At 47.5% G+C, this 23,103-nt stretch overlaps 1 protein-coding gene across 1 annotated transcript in view; it reads right to left on the bottom strand.

Moving 5' to 3' along the window:
• The window catches only part of LOC144507643 (zona pellucida sperm-binding protein 3-like), a 34,508-nt gene extending 13,282 nt beyond the window's left edge, over positions 1 to 21,226 (bottom strand). The window contains exons 1-7 of the mRNA XM_078234801.1: positions 20,825 to 21,226; positions 19,726 to 19,841; positions 19,535 to 19,638; positions 19,266 to 19,443; positions 19,052 to 19,178; positions 18,883 to 18,971; positions 18,675 to 18,796 (exon numbers count right to left, since the gene is read on the bottom strand). Coding sequence (XP_078090927.1) covers positions 18,675 to 18,796; positions 18,883 to 18,971; positions 19,052 to 19,178; positions 19,266 to 19,443; positions 19,535 to 19,638; positions 19,726 to 19,841; positions 20,825 to 21,226 — 1,138 coding nt within the window. The remainder of the gene's footprint in view (positions 1 to 18,674; positions 18,797 to 18,882; positions 18,972 to 19,051; positions 19,179 to 19,265; positions 19,444 to 19,534; positions 19,639 to 19,725; positions 19,842 to 20,824) is intronic.
• Between the last annotated feature and the right edge of the window lie 1,877 nt (positions 21,227 to 23,103).

Here is a 23,103-nt window from a genome sequence, read left to right as displayed (position 1 = left end):
GGAGGAGACCATTTGGCCCTTGGGTCTGCACTGGCTACAATCCCACCCAGACCCTATCCCCGTAATCCCATGTATTTACCCTGCTAATCCTCCTGCCACTAAGGGGCAATTTAGCATGGCCAATCCACAAACCCGCACATCTTTGGAGCTAAGCTGATTGGCCGGCAGCTCTGCAGTTTCTGTGGACAGATGTTGAGTCCACAAAACTGTGGACAGATGAGGAAATGCAGGAGAACATCACAGGCTCGGGAGGCCCAGCTCAGTTCCAGGGGTCCCAGGGCGGGGAGGGTAAGGAAGGCCTGGGGGTGTGCAAAGGGGGTGATTGGGGTTTCTGGACATTGCCTCGGGTGGGGGAGTGAGGGTGGTCCAAAGCCCACCTTCAGTGGGAGGCACCTGACTTCGGAAGGGGGTGTCTGATGGTTCTGATAAAAAAGTCTCCATTAGGAGAGAGTCAAATTCTGACCCAGATGTCTCATCAACGAGCTATATTATTGTAGCAAGACATCCTCATCTTATTTTCTGCTATTCTGCATCATCATTTGGTGAATGGTTAATGGTACGGGCCTGGGAAGTGTTGTCAAACAGGGAGACCTAGGGGTGCAGGTACGTAGTTCCTTGAAAGTGGCGTCACAGGTAGATAGGGTGGTGAAGAAGGTGTTTGGCACACTTCATTGGTCAGAGTACTTAGTACAGGAATTGGGACATTACGTTGCAACTGTACAAGACATTGGTGAGGCCACATTTGGAGCACTGCGTACAATTCTGGTCGCCCTGCTATAGGAAGGATGTTATTAAACTGGAGAGGGTGCAAACTAAATTTGCAAGGATGTTACCGAGTCTGGAAGGTTTGAATTATAAGGAGAGGTTGGATAGGCTGGGACTTTTCCCTGGCGTGTAGGAGGATGAGGGGAAAGGTTTATAAAATCAAAAGGGGCATAGATACGGTGAATAGCCAAGGTCTTTTCCCCAGGGTGGGGGAGTCCAAAACTAGAGGGCATGGGTTTAAGTTGAGAGGATAAAGATTTAAAAGGATCTGAGGGGCAACTTTTTCACACAGAGAGTGGTGTGTATATGGAATGAGCTGCCAGAGGAGGTGGTAGAGGGGGGTACAATGACAACATTTAAAAGACTTTTGTACAGATACATGGATAGGAAAGGTTTAGAGGGATTTTGGCCAAACGCAGGCAAATGGGACTAGTTCAGTTTCGGAAACCTGGTGAGCATGGACGGGTTGGGCCGAAGGGCTGTTTCCGTGCTGGATATCTCTGTGACTCTATAGCCCGAACTCTAATATTTCGCCCGCACTGATTCCAGGGCAGTCGAGGGTACCACAATGGAAAGCTCCGTTGGCCTCGGGTGGGATCTGAAGGTCTTGCCTGAGTGAGGCGGTAAAATCCTGTCCTGTGACTCTATCATTGTTTAGTCACATCTATGTTGAAGGAGCAATTTGTCAACTAATCTTCTCCAGTTCTAAACTGCATCAGTTGCCTGGGTGCAGTCTGTCGATTGGATAGACTGAGGGTGAGGCCACGTTTCCCTCAGTGTAAACCGCGACACAGGCTCAATATCTCGCGAGAGTTGGGAAACAAAGTTCTTGCCGGCGAGATCCCAATTTACCACACCACTCACCGATGATGTAACTAGGTTCCTGCCCCTCATTTAAATACATTTAAATATCATTAATGGACTTCCCAGCCACATGATGGCCACTCTCTGAATATTCACACCTTGCTGACATCACCTCACATTGCTGAGGTTTACAGCAGATATATAGAAACAGCAATCAGTCGAGGGGAAGTGATCAGGGCTGCCAAGTGGACATATAACCCCCAGCGAGGGACATGCTCTGCCACCACTCACCTCAGGGGAGATCCATGGTGGGAGTGGGTTTACCTTTATGCCCGTTGGAGGTGGGGAGTGCCCCGCTACTTGTATGGTATGGAGGGATTGCTCTGATGCTTGTAGAATCATAGAATCATACAGTGCAGAAGGAGGCCATTCAGCCCATTGAGTCTGCACCGACCACAATCCCACCCAGACCCTATCCAAATAACCCCATGCACTTACCCTAGTTACTCCCCCCTGACACTAAGGGACAACTTAGCATGGCTAATCAACCTAACCCCAGCACACCTTTCAGACTGTGGGAGGAAACCGGAGCACCCGGAGGAAACTCTATCAGGGGATCTGATAAATCTAGGGGGCATGGCCTCAAAATAAGGGGAAGCAGATTTCGGAGTGAGTTGAGGAGGAACCTCTTCACACAAAGAGTTGTGAATCTGAGGAATTCCCTGCCCAGTGAAGCAGTTGAGGCTACCTCATTGAATGTTTTTAAGGCAAGCATAGATACATTTTTGAACAGTAAAGGAATTAAGGCTTATGGTGAGCGGGCGGGTAAGTGGAACTGAGTCCAAGAAAAGATCAGCCATGACCTTATTGAATGGCGGAGCAGGCTTGAGGGGCCAGATGGCCTACTCCTGCTCCTAGTTCTTAGATTCTTATGTTCTTATCTCATAGAAACATATAAAATCCTGATGGGACTGCACAGGCTAGATGCGGGAAGAATGTTCCCTATCTTGGGGAAGTTTATTTATTAGTCACAAGTAAGGTTTCCATCAACACTGCAATGAAGTTACGTGAAATTCCCCTAGTCGCTGTTCGGGTCAATGCACCTAACCAACACGTCTTTCGGACTGTGGGAGGAAACTGGAGCACCCGAAGGAAACCCATGCAGACACGGGGAGAACGTGCAAACTCCACACAGACAGTGACCCAACCCGGGAATTGAACCGGGTCCCTGGCGCTGTGAGGCAGCAGTGCTAACCACTGTGCCACCGTGCATTTCCTCCATGCCCGTGGAATGGGGGATTATTGTATGTCCGCACTTCAAGGATGGCGTCCCGGTCTCTGTGGAGCCAGCTTTGCCGTCTCTACTAGTCCCGCCCCATCACACGAACAAGGTAATCCTCACCCCCTCACCCCTTGGATTTTCTGTTCACCGAGTACCAGGGAAGCTGGTGTGAAAATGTGGTGTGAGTCTGGAGAGAATCACATCCATTTTCAGTCAGAATCTGATGACACATTTTACTGAAATACCACCCATCATTTACTCAGTACATTCATGCAATTTGAGTATCAACGACTAGACCGGCATTGACTGACCGTCCCTAATTGTGCCTTGAGAAGGTGGTGATGAGCTGCCATCTTGAACCACGTTACCAATATTCTACTCTTGTGAAAAATGCAACGCCTCATTGCGGTGTACATGAATATGTGTCGCATCGATGCAGAAGGTGAGCTGCCTTCTTGAACCACTGCAGTCCATGTAGTGTAGGCATGCCCACAGTGCTGTTAGGGAGGGAGCTCCAAGATTTTGACCCAGCGACAGGAATAGTGAGATATTTCCAAGTCAGGATGGTGAATGACTCGGAGGTGAGCTTGCAGGTGATGTTGTTCCAAAGGATCAGTGAATAAGTTCAGATTTTTGTATGGGTAAAGCAAATCCCAGACATCCCAGTGCTATTGGATAAACCAGTGAGAAGGGCCACACAGAACTCTGCATCAGTGCGGCACAAATTCATGAACAGTAATGAAGCGATGCATTTTGCACAAGGGTAGAATATTGGTGAAGTTATTGTCAGTAGTAAAGCCAAGAGGAATTTGAGACTGAGATTGGAATATCCCGCTGGTTGGATCAGGTGGAAAGTTTAGGCCAAATCTTTAAATTCAGGCCTATAGATGAAAATAGCTATTAAAAGGCAGCATTCAGGTGTTCCAAATCTATGTAAGTTATAGAATATATGCAGATTAGAATCATCCTGGTCCATAGTGCCGTGTAGATTCACTCTGATTTGATTTGATTTATTATTGTCACATGTATTAGCATACAGTGAAAAGTATTGTTTCTTGCGCGCTATGCAAAGCATACCGTTCATAGAGCAGGAAAGGAGAGAATGCAGAATATAGTGTTACAGTCATAGCTAGGGTGTAGAGAAAGCTCAAGTAATGCAAGGCAGGTCCATTCAAAAGTCTCTTGGCAGCAGGGAAGAAGCTGTTCTTGAGTTGGTTGGTACGTGACCTCAGACTTTTGTATCTTTTTCCCAACGGGAGAAAGTGGAAGAGAGTATGTCCGGGGTCCTTAATTGTGCTGGCTGCTTTGTTGAGGCAGCGGGAAATGTAGACAGAGTCAGTGGATGGGAGGCTGGTTTGCGTGATGCATTGTGCTATGTTCACGACCCTTTGTAGTTTCTTGAAGTCTTGGGCAGAGCAGGAGCCATACCAAGCTATGATACAACCAGAAAGAATGCTTTCTATGGACAATATGGAAGAATAAGCTTACAACAGGAAACATTTGCAGGATTATAAGGGTAAGATTTGTATTAATTGCTGAACTCTTTCAAAGAGCTGCTACAGGCACAATGGCTGAATGGCCTCCTTCATTGCTGTAAGATTCGGATTGCTCTTGTACGGCAATCTCCCTAAAATTATGGATAACATGCCTCCTGGATTGCTTGCTGTCACTGCCGGCTGGTACAAGAGCACCAACTTTCTCCACATCAACAATTAAAAGTTTTTTAAAAATGACTATCTATTCTAAGTACCAAGGTATTGTCCCCACATTATATTTATTCCATCTCGTTTTCCACTCACTGAAACTGCCTAAAGTTTATTTATTAGTGTCACAAGTCATCTTACATTAACACTGCAATGAAGTTACTGTGGAAATCCCCTAGTTGCCACACTCCAGCGCCTGTTCGGGTACACTGGGGAAGAATTTAGCACCTAACCAGCACGCCTTTCGGACTGTGGGAGGAAACTGGAGCACCTGCAGGAAACCCACACAGACACGGGGAGAACATGCAGATTCTGCACAGACAGTGACCCAAGCCGGGAATCGAACCCGGGTCCCTGGCGCTGTGAGGCAGCAGTGCTAACCACTGTGCCATCGTGCTGCCCCATGTCCGTGGAATGGGCTGTGGAGTGGAATGAGTGCCTGTGGGCGCGATTCACTCATTTGCACTCTAAGTGCTGCCACTAGCGGGAAATTGGGAATGTTTCACGTTGGCACTGGCAGCGATGAACAGGTGTGATTCCGTCGGTTTGAATGGGCCAGACCGGCTCCCGCAGGAATTACGCAGATTATCCAACTCCAGCCGTGCCTGATTCACTGGAGTCAGGAATCACCTCTTAGCCCTGATAAGCAGGAGCTGCCAATAAGCGCTCCCTGTAGCCCCCACTCTCACTCCATCAATCGACGTGGTAGCGAAGAGAGCTGCATCTCGTTTCCTGGACGGGGACATTGAGAGGATGCTGGATGCTGTCAACGAGAGAGGAGGGCATCCTGTTCCCAAGGGTTGCCAGGGGACACTGTGCCAATGTGGTGTTGGATGCCTGGGAAGCCGTGATTCAGATTCTGAGCGGCATCAGCCTTTTTTTATTATTAGTGTTACAGGCAGGCTTACATTAACACTGCAATGTCCCTGTTACTGTGAAAATCCCCGAGTCGCCACACTCTGGCACCTGTTCGGGTAAACTGAGGAAGAATTTAGCAATGCACCTAACCAGCACGTCTTCCGGACTGTGGGAGGAAACCAGAGCACCCGGAGGAAACCCACGCAGCCACAGGGAGAACGTGTGGACTCTACACAGACAGTGACCCAAGCCGGGAATCGAACCCGGATCCCTGGCGCTGTGAGGCAGTAGTGCTAACCACTGTGCCATCGTGCCATGTTCAAAATCATGAGGGGGTCTGGACGGAGGCGGAGTGTGTTTTCAGTGATCAGTTGTGATTCGGTGCTCTGATTAGATCATTGTCTGCTTTACATTTCAAAAATTCGCAAATGGGCCAAAGACCACTACTTTTGGAACTGAAAAGTGCCCCGTCTCCCTCAAATTACCCTGGAAAGGCAAATCATCTCAACCTTGAACAACAGATTAAACAGGCTATTCCATCTTGGTTACATACATTGGCTACGAGTGGATGGGACAGAGGCGAGATTTAGAAAAGGAGAATAAAGGGGGAGAAAAGGTAAGGGAAGGGCGTAAAGTAGGGCAAAATAGTGGGAAGAAAAATGAAGACAGACAATAAAGAAATAAAAGGTAGAGAACAGTAAAAAAATTAAATAAAATAGAATGAAAACAAAGGGGTAGAGGTGGGGTCGAGCAAATCATCTGAAGTTGTTGAATTGGATGTTGAGACCGGAAGGCTGTAAAGTGCCCAGCCGGGAGATGAGATGCTGTTCCCCCAGTTTACATTGAGCTTCACTGGAACATTGCAGCAGGCCAAGGACAGACATGTGGGTTTCCTCCAGTTTGCGTTGAGCTTCGTCTCCCACAGAGAAGTAAGGATTTATTTCCAGGGTCCAGAATCAAAGGGCAAGGAGGAATTCTTCGATGGAGGATGGTGGGCTGAGAACTGGTGTTGTGAAATTTGTTTTTCTGCTTGTGTTGATGTCACAAGATGAAGCAGCGGACGCAAAGATGAACCAGTTTTGTAGGAAATAGCACAAATCAACCAGCAGACTGAAGTGAGATGGGGGGCCAGTTGTCCCGCTTGGCCTGGGCTTGTTTTGGTGTGGGTTTTTATTCATTGGATGGAAATAATTATGCATCAGCAGTACCAGTGTGTATTTTTTTATTTGTACCTTTTGGTACTTTATTTCCAATCAAAACTCCGATTTGGCCCAAACAGAGTCCCTGCATGAGAGACATTACAGATCCAAGCTGACAAGACAGTCCATGCTCCTGTCTTGGGCTTGATCAAACCAGATCCAAGCTGATAGGATGAGGCATTACACCCCCTCCAGTGCTTGATCTGAGCTTCACTTTAGCCAAAAGGACGGGATGGCTTTTTAAAAAATTGCTTCAAGTGAAGCCTCAGAGTAACCAAGCTTCGACCAAGTGCAGGATCAAAACCTACACTCGATCTTCGCCAGAAGGCCATCCCAAATTGCCCTTCAACTGATTGGCTTGCAGAGGGCATTTAAGAGTGAAATACATTGCTGTGGATTTAGAGTCACATGTAGGTCAGACTGGGTAAAGATGGCAGATTTCCCATCCTAAAGGAAATGAGTGAAGCAGAGCGGTTTTGATGACAATTGCCAATGGTTTCATGGTCACCATGGTTTCCTGGTCAGAGATTAAACAGCAGAGAATGTTAGGAAGGCAACGTTAACCTTGGTAAACAAGCCAGAGTCTGAGATCATGTGACCGTACCTCTCCACAATGTCTTCAACTAAGGATGTTTATCCAGTGTCTGGAAAAGTTCTTTCTGTTCTCGGCTGATAACATTATGGTTTGAAAGTGATGCTATTTGCTGAGGGTTTGGTGTTTGGGAAGTCATTGCCTTTGTAGACTCACACACTCCATTGGCAACTCTGGTTTGTTGGATATGTCTTTATGGTAGCTCCTTTCAGGTTGGGCTGTGCAGCCCCCTGGTGGTCTGGTGGAAGATGTTCAGATATAACATGGTGTGACATTCCCAAAAACAAGAAGAAATTATTTTCTTCCGGAGACTCTCAGATGATAAAATCCTGACAGAGCAGAAGGAGGCCATTTGGTCCATCAGGTCTGCACCAACCACAATCCCACCCAGGCCCTATCCCTATGCATTTACCCTGGCTACTCCCCCTGACACCAAGGGGCAATTTAACATGGCCTATCCACCTAAACCGCACATCTTTGGACTGTGGGAGAAAACCAGAGCACCTGGAGGAAACCCACATAGATACGGGGAGAATGTGCAGCCTCCACACAGACAGTGACCCAAACCGGGAAACAAACTAGCCTAGGGTCACTGCAGAATGATCAAAATCAGGAACTTCAGCTGATCTCGACACACAAACTCAGACCATGAAGCTCAATTCTACTTTTCCCAAGTGAGGTTTCTGTGCTTTGTCCTTTGAGTTGCTGTCGCTCTCAGCTCTTTAACCTGACAATGTAAGAAGCAGCCAGTTAGGCAGCGAATTGTATGTGCTCTCCTATATGGTATTCCTGATGTCCCATTTAATCCCAAAGGACAATTTACATTCAACAGTTTGTTTCATTGAAAGGTACAACCATCACAATCTATCTCTGGATGCAGTACGTATCTGCAAGTATTCACACAAAATCAGTCAAACAGAGCTCTATGTTCCCAGCATTGTTCCTTCCTTACAGCAAACCTAATTACCATTGTGATCCTGGCTGGTGGAAAGTGCGGTCTCTCAAAGTGTGTCACTCGCTACTTGGTGGCCATGGCAACATCCGATCTACTGGTCATTATCATCGATCTGATCTGGAGGCACATTCCAATTCTTTATTATGACCGTTTTTTCCCTCTGCTTTACCTCCCTGTGTGTAATATCTATGCTGTCCTGCTGTATGCAGCCACAGACTGTTCTGTCTGGTTCACTGTCATGTTCACCTTTGATCGGTTCGTGGCCATTTGTTGCCAGAAGGTGAAAAATAGCTACTGCACAGAGAAAACGGCAGCTGTGGTTCTTGGAACTGTGTCTGTGCTGAGCGCTTTGAAAAACATCTTCTGGTATTTTATGTTTACAGGTCAATATCATATGGATAATACCCCTTGGTTTTGTGACACAGCATACGGTGTTCTGTTTTCAATTGTATGGTCAGCAATTGAACTTGTTCATTATGTTATAACCCCTGGGATCCCCTTTTTACTGATTCTACTGCTCAATGTTTTAACTGTCAGATATATTGTATTGGCTAGCAAAGCCCGCAAGAGAATACGCTGTCAAAACAGTGGAAAGGGTCAAGAGATGGACCAAGAGATGGAAAGCCGAAGGAAATCCATCATTTTACTGTTTGTTATCTTGGGAAATTTCATACTGTTATGGTCCATGTTTACGCTGTATTTTATATGGAATAGAGTACAATTTTTGGGAGACCAGGCTGTATGGGTGCATCGTTTTGTGCAAGAAATAGGATTCATGCTGCAGCTCCTGAGTTGCTGCACAAACACCTGCATTTATGCCGTGACCCAAACCAAATTCAGAGGGCAGTTGAAGAATAGTTTTAAATATCCCTATGCTGCAATTATAAATTTGATTAAATGCTGAGAAGAACCAAACATTTCCTGCATCATAGGTCACCTCATTATCCTGTGGGCATGCTCCCCTGTATTTGACCACTTTCTCCCCCGCTTGTCCTTTATCACCTCACTTTCAATCTCTCTCCTAGCTTGCTTCACCTCTCTTTCATTCATTCTCTATTCTTTTCCATCGCTCGCATATTTCAACCAGAATTTTACTGTCCCCCCCACCAAGAGAATCGAAGTGGGAGAGGGGCAGACCATGGAAAGGTCCCTTGACCTTGAGTGGGATTTTACAGTTTCGGGATGAGCAAAGCTGTAAATTCCCACCCATAGTCACTCCCACTTAGGATCATAGAATCATAGAATCCCTGCAGTGTAGAAAGAGGCCATTTGCCCCATCAAGTTGATACTGACTCTTCAAACATCACCTGACCCAGGCCCTATCCCTAAGTATTTTGCCTGCAATCCCCCTAGCCTACACATCTTGAGACACTAAGGGACAATTTAGCATGGCTAATCGACCTCATCTACACATCTTTAGAATGTGGGAGGAAACCCACACAGATAAAGGGAGAACATATAAACTGTACACAGACAGTCACCCAATGCCCTAATCAAACCCGGGTCCCTGGCGCTGTGAGGCAGCAGTGCTAATCGCTTGTACACATTATTTTTCTTGCTAATTAATGCTTATTTTACACCCTTGGCCACGGGACTGGCTGGTGAGTCACAGTTGATTGGACATTAATGTACCATATCTGAACAGTTCAATGTCAGCAGAAATCTAGCAGCTTGTGTATGAAGGCTGTATGCTGCATCAGAATGAAAAGACAAACATGGAAACAGAATCTCAGAGACCCAGGAATCGGCAGATCCAAAGCCACACAACTGACCCATAATTAAAAGAGAAGATGCAGGAAATACCAGCACGCCTGGCAGCATCTGTGAGAGAGAAACAGAATTAAAGCTTCAAGTCCAATCGGACTCGATTGTTCTTCTAGCATTTTCTTTTATTTCAGATTTCCAGCAACTGCAGAATTTTGCTTTTGGAATTACGGCCACCGTGTTATTTTGTTTGAGCCAGCCACAGTTTTTCCAATGTAATCCTGCTAATCAGGGCCCGATGGTACAATGAAACACAGACAATTCCATTCATCCTGAGACACTGACCTGGTTTGAATGGGGAAATGGATCAAGGAGATTTATTGCAGGGCGGTAATTATTGGCTTCCATCAGTGTCCCTTTTCTGTGTAAATAAAAGCACAAGAGGAAATTCCTCCAGCGTGGAAATTGTCAGGATATTAGCAACATGTTAACTGATATGATGGCTCCTGGGGCGTGAGCGAGGAGTACTTACATGGAGAATGGGAACGCTGCTCTGCTTTGATATCTCTGACATTCATAAAGTCTTACTGATACTGAATAAAATATACACACTTTCACCAAAAGAATCATCACCATTGTGAATCTTTTCAGAACTCGATGGTGTGGGGTTTAAGGAGTTAATTGACCCCAAATCGCCAAAATGTCAAGTGGCGAGTCAGAAAGAAGTGGTAAATCAGTCAGATTTGAAGTTAATATTCTCTTCAGTGTAAATGAGATCCCAGAGTGCGAGGCCTTTTAGCAAGTGTCCGAGGGGAAATTGATCAACGCCCTCAGGGTTACCATTGACCAGAAACCAAAATGGACTCGTCAGATTAATACTGGGGTTGGAAGAGCAGGTCAGAGGTGAGGAACTCACCTCCTGACTCCCCAAAGCCAGTCCATCATCAACAAGGCACAAGTCAGGAGTGTGATGGAACACTCTCCACTTGCCTGGATGGGTGCAGCTCCAACAACACTCAAGAACAGGACAAAGCAGCCCACTGGATTGCACCCCCCAACCTCCCTGCCCATCCACAAGCATTTACTCCCTCCACCACCGACACAGTGGCAGCCGTGACTGTCACCATCTAGAAGTCTCACAACACCAGGTTAAAATCCAACAGGTTTATTTGGTATCACGAGCTTTCAGAGCACTGCTCTTTCCTCAGGTGAGTGGGGCCACTCACTGTGCCTTCACTGTCGCTGGGTTAAAATCCTGGAACATCCCTAACAGCACAGCAGATGTATCTACACCACAGGGACTGCAATGGTTCAGGAAGGCAGGTCACCACCACCTTCTGGAGGGCAAATAGGGATGGGGAATAAGTTCCGGCCTTGGGTCAGTGTTTGGAGTTTCCACATTCTCTGTGGGTTTCCTCCCACAGTCCAAGGATGTGCAGGTTAGGTGGATTGGCTATGCTAAATTGTCCCTTACTGTCAGGGGGATTAGCAGGGTAAATAGGTGGGGTTATGGGGATAGGGCCTGGGTGGGATTGTTTTTGGTGCATGCTCAATGGGGTGAATGGCCTCCTTCACTGTAGGGTTTCTCTGTTCCTAAATGCTGGCCTAGCCAGCAACACCCATATCCTAAAAATGATTTTTTTTAAATCTAGGGACATTTTATAGACCAGTAGTGCAACAGTCAGATATTAAATTATGGATGACATTATCGAACCACAGGTTAGTTCTCAGTGATTGGGACATTTGGTGCATCATCTTTGCCACTCTAAGAGCAATTCCCCCATTGGCACATTTTCACTGTAGCCCAGCCAACCACTTCAGACAATGATAGTGTTCTCTTTGGAAAGCCCTGATTGAACCTGCCTCCAGTGTCAGGCAGTGCCTTCAGAATGTTAACCTAGTGCTGCAGAAAATCAATCATCCTCCCCCTGCCATTGCCTCTTTTGCCTTTGTGTCTCTATCCCATCCCTCCACCAATGGGAACCTATCTACACTGTTAGCTGGAAGAGACAAGCATGGCTCTTTCCTTGTGAGTCTGGAAGGAAGTGAATAAGAATAATTCTAATCCCTCCAAAATGAATGGGGTGTCAGGACACCCAGAGCGATACTAGGTGATGACCACATGGTATTATCACTAGATTATTTATCCAGAAACTCAGCTAATGTTCTGGGAACCCAGCTTCAAATCCCGCCATGGCAGATGGTGGAATTTGAATTCAATAAATATCTGGAATTAAGAATCTACTGATGACCATGAAACCATTATCGATTGTTAGAAAAACCCATGTGGTTCGCCAATGTCCTTTAGGGAAGGAAATCTGCTGTCCGTACCTGGTCTGGCCTACATGTGACCCCAGAGCCACAGCAATGTGGTTGACTCAACGGCCCTCGGGCAACTAGGGATGGACAACAAATGCTGATGCCCACATCCCAGGAATGAATAATAAAATTTATATCTGGGAAATGGAGATGTCCAATGAGGTACTGGATCAAGGTGTGCACACAGTATGGAGTCTTGCTGTGCAGTGAGAACAATCTCCATGAGAAGGAGAGGCTGAATATATACTTTGTGAATTCTGAGAGAGAGTTAAGGAAACGTTAACTCAGCTGTGACAAATTAACATTATGGGCGGAATTGTCCCAGAAATGGGCAACGGCCGATGTGGAGCAGGAAGAACGGTGCTGAAGCCATGGACAGAATGGTGGCTTTCTCCGCCGTGTACTCACACACTAAAGACCCGATTTTCCAGCCCCAGTCATGGTGGAAGAGACAACCCACTGCCAGTGACAGGGCACTGCTGGTCCCACTGCTGTCATTGTTCACACCCTCTGTGGGTCACTGCCCTCCAGTCCCATCACAACGCTGGCCGGGCAGCATCTGATTCGCCAGTCCCCCAAAGATTGGGATGTCATTTATAAAGTCGATCCCAGTGTGGATGCCTCAGAACTGCCTGGGTGCTGCTCCAGTGTAACCCTCTCCCACCTCAGCACTGTGCTCACTGGAATCCCTCTGGGAGTTCTGCTCTGCGGGTGCTCACCTTGGGAGATCAGTTGTTATTCACTCTGTTCTGCTCTCACACTGACGTGAATGCGGTGATGATTCAGCCGTAGCGATCTGATCCACTCAAATGATACTTCTGACATTGTGTGTCTGGAAACACACCCCAGCACTGACAGGGGAGGGAGCAACCGCAACTCCTGTTTACATCAGTGGGATTTGGGAATTCTCCTGAGGTTTTTCGCTCATATCACTGAAACCACCCGGAAAAAACGGGAATGGAGAATCGCAGCCTGTGATTTTGAGCAGAGGGGTCATGTTGGGGTCGGAGAGAACAAGACACAGCAACAGCAGTTCATTAATTACACCGTTTCCTCAGTCTGAGCAACAACTTACATTCACAGCCGGGGGTCCCCGGAGAGGGAGGATTATTTCATGTTTATTCATTCGTCACAAGTAAGGCTTACATTAACACTGCAATGAAGTTATTGTGAAATTCCCCTACACACTGGTGCCTATTTGGGTCAATGCACCCTAACCAGCACGTCTTTCAGAATGTGGGAGGAAACCCACACAGACACGGAGAATGTGCAGACTCCACACAGACAGTGACCCAAGCCGGAAATTGAACCCAGGTCCCTGGTGTTGTGAAGCAGCAGTGCTAACCACTGTGCCACCGTGCTCCCATTCTATTGGATGGGAAATCACATGGTCTGAGATTTGCCTAACCTCGGCTGAGAAAGTCACATGATCACCAGGGTTCACTGCAGCATTGGTGTCAAACTGGTTGGTATGGAGGGGATGGTTTACACTTGACCCAGATGTTAGGGCCACTGTTATTCCTGCCAGGCTCATGATGGACATTTGATTTATTAGAATACACAGTGAAAAGTATTGTTTCTTGCACACTGTAGAAAGCATACTGTAGATAGAGAAGGAAAGGAGAGAGTGCACAATGTGTTACAGTCATAGCTAGGGTGTAGAGAAAGATCAGCTTAGTGCAAGGTAGGTCCATTCAAAAGTCTGACAGCAGCAGGGAAGAAGCTGTTCTTGAGTCATTTGGTATGTGACCTCAGACTGAGCTTGGAGCGAGAATGCTACTCACTTGAGAAAAAGGAATAATACTCACTTGGGCAGCACGGTGGCAGTGGTTAGCACTGCAGCCTCACAGCACCAGGGTCCCAAGTTTGATTCCTGGCTTGGGTCACTGTCTGTGCACAGTCTGCATGGGTGTTCTGGGTGCTCCAATTTCCTCCCAGTCTGAAAGACATGCTGGTCAGATGCACCAATCTTCAGGTCATCCGCAAACATATTAATCAGACCACCCGCATTTTCCACCAGATCATTTATATATCCTACAAACAGCAGTTCCAGCACTGATCCCTGCAGATCACAACTAGCTACAGATCTCCATTCTGAATAACACCCTTCCACCACTACCATCTTCTATAACCAAGCCAGTTCTGTATCCATCTAGCCAGCCCACTCAGAATCCCATGTGGATTTTAGTTTTTGTAGCCGTCTGCCACATGGGACCTTGTCAAACAACTTACTAAAGTCCAGATAAACTACATGCATAGCCCTTCCCTCAATTTTCTTTGTCACCTCTTCAAAAAACTCCATCAAGTCTAAGGGTGGAAGAGAGGTAAGAAGCATTAAATGTTTTCATTTTAATAAAGTTGGACACCAAGTCAGTGTTGGTGGCTTACGTACTGGGAAGATGGACGTAGTAAAACAAGGCAAGACAGTAGAGTTTGTTTAATTGGCAAAGGAAAGCCCAGTTGAAGCTGAAGAGGTGCCAATGTACAACCTGTTCAGAGGATGAAAAGAATGTCCAGCACGTAAACAAGCCTCCCATCCATTGACTCAGTCTACAATTACCACTGCCTCGGCAAAGCAGCTAGCATAATTAAGGATCCCACACATTCTCTCTTCCACTTTTTTCCGTCGGGGAAAAAAAAATCTGAGGTCACGTACCGACCGACTCAAGAGCAGCTTCTTCCCTGCTGCCATCAGACTTTATGGACCTACCTCGCATTAAGTTGATCTTTCGACACACTAGCTATGACTATAACACTACATTCTGCGCACACTCCTTCTCTATGAACAGTCTGCTTTGTCTGTATAGTGCACAAGAAACAATAATTTTCACTGTACTAATACATGCAACAATAATCAAATCAAAGCCTGTTCAGAGAATGAAAAGAGTGTACAACCTGTTCAGAGGGTGGTTGATAAGCAGGTGTCAGATTTTTAAAAAAGATTTTATTTGTGTGGGTAAGTTTTACTTTGTACAAGGAGTCGTCGGTAAAGAGGTTAAGATCTTAAAACATACAGGAACAAGTCAATCTTGAGTGATGGAGATATGTAGTTTGGAAGGACCATTGCCAGGAATGGTGGCAATATGTAGAATTGGTGAAGGGAGTAGCCTTTTGTTATGCAAGGTACCTCTTTCTGGGACACATTATATCCTGGGTAGCGCTACAGATGGGAGCTATGGAAAAATGGGGAGTTCCCAATACCATCAATGAAAACTGCTGAGGTCCCTGGGCATGGGTGGTTGCTATAGGAAACTTGTGCCAAATTTTAACTGAGGTTTCTTGACTGACTGGAGTGCTGAAAAAGCACAGGAAATTTCAATGGATGCCAGAAAGCTGTTAACCACTGCAGATTTTAATGCTGAATTATGCAAAGCAATTCAAGGTGGCCATTGATGTGGGACTGTTACAGAGAAGAGAGTAGAAAGATCTATTGGCTATTTTTCCAGAAAATTAAATATTCAACCATCCAGAATGAGAAATTGTATTATTTTAACATTTATGTTCCCAGCAATTCAGAGAGAATTATTTACACTGACCATAATCTAGAGGTTTCTGGAGAAGATAAAAATGTGTTTTGTTAGAGCTTATTGTTACAGCCATTTAATCTGATTATACACGTGGCAGGAGAACAGGATTGGAGATGCATTCTCATGACTTTGATACGCAAAAGGATCAAGTGCTCAACATTGTAGTTCTGTCTCTTTTCCACTGAGAAAGTTGCATTGCTTACATACAAGATAAATATCTCAAAACTAGAGGCTTTAGAAAAATGAAGCCATCTTTAATTTTGGCTAAAATGTTTTTTAAAAAGTGGAATGACAACAGCTGCTGTTATGTTTTTTTTAAAAAAATCAGCTTCATGCTACAGGCAGTCAGTGTGGCTGGAAGGAATGCAACTTAGATGAAGGCAGCAAGATTCTGCAGGCTTTTGGAACTTCCAGAAAGTATATTTATGGTTGGGAATTATATTTAAAGTGACTGTCAGTTGGATTGTCCCTGAAAGAAGTATCCTCTTCTCACATTTATGCCAATATAAGAAGTTCTCAGGGTCCAGCCTTGCAGCCGAACCCGACTTGGATTTTGTGATCTGGAACCCTAACAATTAGATGAATTAATCCTGTCTTGTTACATATTCCAGCTTCCACCCCCCCAGATATGTTCTGCAAACTTTCCTCAAGCTTCCTTTGCCAATGTGATTCTGTATGAATATTAAAATTAATCATGGTTACTGAAGCACCTTTCTGCCAGGCTCAGTTTGACAGATTCTAATGCAGCTTGTTTAGGGTCACACTCCCATCACCAAGTTCTTTCTATTGTCATTCTGAGCTGCAGATCAATTCACCATCTTGACTTCCAAGCCAGTACAAATGGAATTGGATTAAATTATCTGACTTGAAATTGATGCATGGCATTAGGTTACAGGGTGTTACTTGTTGTGAAGTACTTTCCCCAAAACTGCTGTTCCAGTTAACCAGCTTCTTCCAGGAACTTGGGAGTGGGCAATAGATTTGGTTCTTCTTCAACCATGAAGTTCTAACAATTGAGGAATTGATGGAACTAGAATGGGGTCACTGTTAAAAAGGCAGCAGTGATACTTGCTAGTTTCACTGCCTGGCTAATGCAGGCTGCTCACACCCCAGGAAAGACTGGAGGGAACTTGTCCAATCGGTGCTTAAAACAGATTAGTTTTCTATTCTGCACCTGTAATGAGGAGCAGAGTTACTCAACATCTTTCCCAATGAAAGGGGAGTCTCAATCTCAAGGGCATAGGTTAGGCAAGGGGCGAGATATAAAAGAGTGCAGAGGGGCATTTCCACCGGGCGTTGAATGTAGATAGAATCCCTACAGTGTAGAAGACAGCCATTTGGACCATCAAGCCTGCAGCAACCACAATCCCACCCAGGCCCTGTCCCCATTACACGAGCTGGGTCCCCATCACACCAAGGGGCAATTTAGCATGACCAATCCACTGAACCAGCACATCTTTGGTTTGGGATGAAACCCACAGACATGGGGATAGTGAACTCCAGAGACCCAACCTGTGAATTGAACCTGGGTCCCTGGTGCTGTGAGGCAGCAGTGCTAACCACTTGTCAGGAATAAGTTGTAATTTTGTCTCTTGCATTTAGACAGTGATATTAGGGGAGAGGAAAATGGACCAAATGCAAGCAATTGGGACTAGCTTAATGGTAAAAATTGGATGCCATGGACAAGTTGGGTCAAAGGGCCTGTTTAAATGCTGTCCCTCTGACTCCATCCTGGGGTATTTATGAATACAGTAGAATATCTAAGTGCTGTACCTGCTCTGGGACTCCATCTTGAATCTCCAATTCCAAACTGGACACGCTCTTTTCCAGCAGAAACACAAATCTCAATCTATAGAGCACTGAGCAAGCAGTCAGTAAAATGCATTTACAACGGTGCACACACAATGGTGACGCGAGTTGGAGCACTACCTGGCTGAAAGATCCCGAGTAATCCCAGTACAACACCAACAAGACAAAGGAGAATCAAGTGACCTGGGGCACATGTTGGGTTGGGCCCTGGCAGAAGTTAAAGTGTGAAGGCTCATGGTATAAATGTCTTCAGGTGACTAGCTTAGATCATGGAAAAGTCACGTGGGCTCAGATCAGTACATGAGCTGGTCACAGTTCTCAGGTGCTAAACAAAAACAAATTCACTTCAAATTAACACTTGGCCGTGTGGGTGACAACCACTAGTCACAAACCTTCCAATAGACTGGGCCCACTCCAGGGGGGGGGGGTGAGTATCACCATGGGAGAGAAGGAGGCAGTCCCAGCAGCCAGGCTCAGTGCCACAAGGACATCCCCAGACCTGATCACAACCCACCCCCCACACTGGGCTCTGAAAGAGACAGAAAACCAGCAGCAACCCTATCAAATCCACAGAGTTAGTGTTTCTCTCAACCCTCAGTAAAGCAATCATTCAGGAGGCCCAGTTCTGTGCTGGGATTGGCTCACCCCAGCCATCAGTCCCACAGAGCCATTGAACTAACATGGAGGATGCATTGACCAATCAGCTCCCAGACACTAGAAACAAGGAGTCAGTGCTTTATTGATCATTTGCTGACTGGTTGAACAGAGTTTGTTTGTGTTTCCTGTACAGGAACAAGGTGATCAATGAAGCAGAGATCAGAGAGACAGCTGTCACAGTCAGGGTCACAATCAGGACCACCTCAGACCCCACACCTACAAAGCAATGAGAAACCAATGGTTAGTGAAGCTAACACTGAGGGGGAAATGGAAACCAGCAGCCAGCCAACTCACCCCCTGGAGACCTCTCCTGTATCCTTCCCTCAGCCTCATTCAGGGAGGCTGTTGCCAGGTTGGTCACATCAGTATCCAGAATGAGCAGGGGTCCAAGTGAGGCCTCAGCCTCCCACTTCAATCCAGCTTCACTCTCTGCAATATCAACCATTCCAGTTAGAGGGGGGAAGGGGGAAGCTCCCACATCTAGAGGATCAATGTCCTACCAGCTTCAGCTACAAGATCTCTCCTTCCTCTGGATCCAAATCCCAAATCCCTTGTGGCCCCACAGTTCCCCACATGGCAACAGGCACAAATGTCAAAGCTCGATTCCGCCAATGGGCTCCAGCTAAACAAGAGAATTCAGTCAGTCAATCCACCAGGTTGTTCATCGCTTCTCCACACAAACACATCCCTGAGAGAGAGGGAACATACACATTCTGCATCTTCTGCCAAGTACAAGCTTTGTTCCTGGAATCTCTCCGATCCACTGGAGCAACTTTCAGGTGACAGGTGATGAAAATCTGAGGGACACATTCAACACAAGTGGTTATTTAGTGACTCCCTCCCAACATGGAGACCCCAATTATCAGCTTCCTCTTACCAAGGAACGCTCATCTCCAAAGAAACGGAAGGCATCCAGGTCAAAGCGGAGCTTGTCCGGCTCCCGCTCCTCTCCTGGCAACACAAAGGTTGAAAAGGAGTCCTCAGCTTTGCTGTCCAGGAGGCAACTGAAGAAAGATGGAAAAAGGGACAAGAAGTGAATCCGGAGAAGCCATTGAGATGGGAGCAGCTGGAGAAAGCAGAGAGGTCCTTACCCATTGTAGTCAATGATGCTGTATCTCGGGGTGGAGTCCTGGCCTGGCCTCAATGTAGCTACACAGCGGTCAATGTAGAGCTTCAGGGCCATGTGGTTGCTCATTGAAACAGAGGCCTCAATGTGAATGAGCTCACCCAGGTAGTAGACAGTCGAAGTGCGCTCTGTAAGCCAGTCACCTGAAGGACAAGAGGACAAGGGTTGGAGACAGTGGGTGTAACTCCCAGTGAGTGAGGACAGGAAATCACTCACCATCCACCCATCACATACCATTCATTAGGCGCAGTGAGAACGACAGATGCCCTTCTCCAGACCTGGTGGAGCTGAATGGGATCCAGGTGGGCTTGATGGGGTTACTGCTCACATTGCCCTTCCTGGAGAAACAATGGAGCCATTTTAGGACAAGGTCAGAGGTCACTAGCAGCTGGAGATCTTATTGACAATCAATTAAAGATTCTCACCTAAAATAACGACACTCAATGGGAACAACAGCTCCATTGGTTCTCACAATAACAGATCCATGATACTCTGGGCTGTGGGTCAGGTGGGTGCTGTAGATCAGGAAATCTCCAGTCATCTGAAAGAAAGCAGTTTAAGGAATAAGGAACTTATCTGAAGTGAGAATGTTCTACATTGGGGTTAACAAGGAACTCATCCCATTAAAACAATTCTTCAGGGGGATTGACAGGGTCATTGTGAAGAGGCTGCTTCCCCCAAGCTGGAGAGACTATTAGAGGAGAGTCATCTCAGGACAGGGGTCAGTCATTTAGGATTAATGTGATGAGGAATTTCTTCATTCAGCAGCTGATGAATCTTTGGAATTCTCTCCAGCCCCACAGAGCTGGGAATGGTCACTCAGGATATTCAGGAGGGATTTATTTCCAGCCATCGAGGGAATCATGTTGTGAGGACAGGAACATGGAGGCTGTGGGAAGCTCAGTCCTGATTGTCATGACTGGGGAACAGGCTGCAGGGGCTGAATGGCCTCATCTGGTTAGCAGTGTTGCTATGCAACCTCAGCCCTTACGACGAGAGATTAGCACAAGACCAGAATCAACTAAACAGGGAAGTGATGCAATAAAAGCTTCAGTTAACAGGAAGGAGCCACAAGTTGTCAGTAATTTGGAGCATGGGAATAGAACAGTTTGGAATCAGGGCCCTGTTTATTCCAATGACTGGGAAAGTGGGAAGTGTGGAGTTCCTCTTTCGTCCCATCCATCTCAATTCCCATTTCATTCAGACTCAATCCAATTGGGTTAAACCGGACTGAAACTCAACCCTCAGTTGAGTGGATTTGAATGAGGCAAAATCAAACTGAAAATCCTCAAAACACGAGGGAAAGCTTGGAGGAAGCAAAGAGAAGCTTCCAGAACAATGGGGTTAAAGAGACACAGACCAGTGAAAGCAAAGTACAATCCAGAATAGAAAGCTAGTTTGGGGTTTAAAAGCAGGAGACAGCTATCTCCTCAATATCAATGACATCTCACCCAGTGTTGGAGTGAAGAGTGGGGAACAACCTACAGCCCAAGCTCAGAGGCAGAGTTTGAGGATTCACATTACCTGCAATCTGCTGCCACACTCATGGAGCCCATAGTCAAAGAGGACAGTGTGGTTCTGAGAGTAGATCCTGGTTGGCCGACAACCTGCTGTCCCCAGGGTCAGATCAGCAGCTTTAACCGGGTGCCTGGTTCCAAATAAATCCAGCTGGACCCTGACCAGCAGCTTGTCCTCTCCACACTGCACCCTCACACTCTGCACTGGAGACACACGGAAATGGGAATCAAAGGGAGGGCCAGGAGGAGGGACTGTCTGAGGCCTAGGGGTGGCTTTGACTATCCATGGAAACCTCTGGCCTCGAGACTGTTGCCAAGGATCAGAGCAACAAACAGCTCCAACTAACACCAGCACTAGGAAGAAAACCCTCACTCCAAAATCTCCCATCATCCCAAACAACTGAACCATCCCTTCAGGCACCAAGTAACACCTTTTATACACACAGCCCACACTCAGCTGACAGCAATCATTCCAGAAACAAGAACAACAATTGAGCCAATTAACCAGCCCCAATCTCCACAATTCGCACCAATCACACAACATGTGGATTTATTCCTGTTTTGTTTGGACCAATAGGAGTGGCTCCAATGGGGAGAGTTGTGGAAGAACAGAAGGGAAGCTGTGTGATTGGGTGGAGGGCGGAGAGATAAAATGATGAAAGGTTTTCCGGGAGCTTTTTCGGCACCAATCAAGTAGCTTTTTCGGCACCAATCAAGTAAACGAACTCAAATTAACTTAGGGACAAAGTAAAAGGGGCGGCTCCCCAAAAGGAAGGGGGGAACAGCCCGAACCAAAATCAAAGTCGAAAGGAAACTTAAAACGTCAAACCAAAAGGTGATTATCGGGGTCGATAATACACCCCAGCCCCTGCGGCGCCCAGCGGTCGCGGAAGGCGTCAACCGCGCCCGTGGACACCGCATGCTCCCTCTCCAGAGACACCTGGCCGCGAATGTAGCCGCGGTAGAGGGGCAGACAGTCGGGATGGACGGCCCCGTCGATCGCCCGCTGCCTGGACCTATTGATGGCGCGTCTCGCCAGGCCCAGGAGCAGGTTCACGAGGAGGTCGGCATCCCGACCCGCCCCTCTCCGCACCAGGTGCCCGTAGATCAGGAGCGTGGGACTGAAGTGCAAACAAAACATCAGTAAAAGGTGTTTGAGGAAACCAAAAAGGGTGTGCAGCCTAAAACACAGAACGTAGACATGGTCCACGGACTCCACGAGGCCACAGAAAGGGCAGTCTCGGGAGCCCGTGTACCGGAAAAACCTACGGTTGTACGGCACTGCTGCGTGCAGCACCCTCCACCCCAGGTCCCCGAGATAATTGGGGGAGATCCCTCCGTAGAGGGACCTCCACTGGGGACCTCCGCCGCCCGGCGGCAACAAGGCCCGCCAAGGTGTATCCGGGCGACGGGCGAGGACGCGGTAGTGAAAGGTGTGCAGCAGCAGCCCGTACAGGAAACGCCTCCGCGCGGTGGAAAAGGGCACGGAGGGCATTTCCGCGAGGCGGCACACGCAGTGGGGCACCTGACCCGGGGGGGGAGGTCTAGGCTTCGGGCCAATGTGAAATTCCGTCCGAGCAGGGGAACGCTCGGGCGGGATCCCACCGCACGCCTGCGCCGCCTCTAGACCGCGTGCGCACTCGGGGCCGAGCACGACCGTCCTAAGGTCTTGGATGGCTTTGGCCGCGCGCCGGACGGTCACCCCCGCGCGCTCAGCCAGCACGTCGGGGCTCATCCAGCCCGCTCCTCCGCCATCCAGCACGTCCCCGATCCTGGTCACCCCGGCGTCCACGGCCCTCCTCTCCGCCAGCCACCTGAAGTAGAAGCTGCTCTGTATCTATTTAGCGAGCCCAGGACCCAATCGCCCGGACTTGCAAAGGTTTCCCACCCTGCCAGTGCGGGTCCACACCAGTGGGGATCACGTCTGCTCTCCCATCAATGGGGACCAGGCACGATGGTCTCGCTGGTGGGACTAGAGGCCATTGAGGCCCCCCGGGGGGTTCGGGGGCAGGGGGTGTCCCAGGGAGATCAGTGCACACACAGTGGGACCCTCAGCACGCTGCTGCCCGTCTCTCGAGTGGGATTAGCCCCCCCACACCGCCATAAGTCCCCTGACGGCCTCTGTGCCGTACAGAGTGCCGGAAATTCATTAAACTAAACTCGCCCACAACATGGGTGCCAACAACTACTGTATTCATGCTCATTGGACACTTCCGCAATGGCACAATGGTTAGCACTGCTGCCCCACAGCGCCAAGGACCCTGGTTCGATTCCTGGCTTGGGTCA

Source organism: Mustelus asterias, chromosome 19, assembly GCF_964213995.1.
Source record: "Mustelus asterias chromosome 19, sMusAst1.hap1.1, whole genome shotgun sequence".
In the NCBI taxonomy this organism is placed as follows: domain Eukaryota; kingdom Metazoa; phylum Chordata; class Chondrichthyes; order Carcharhiniformes; family Triakidae; genus Mustelus; species Mustelus asterias.
This window is presented reverse-complemented; position numbering and strand designations above follow the sequence as displayed.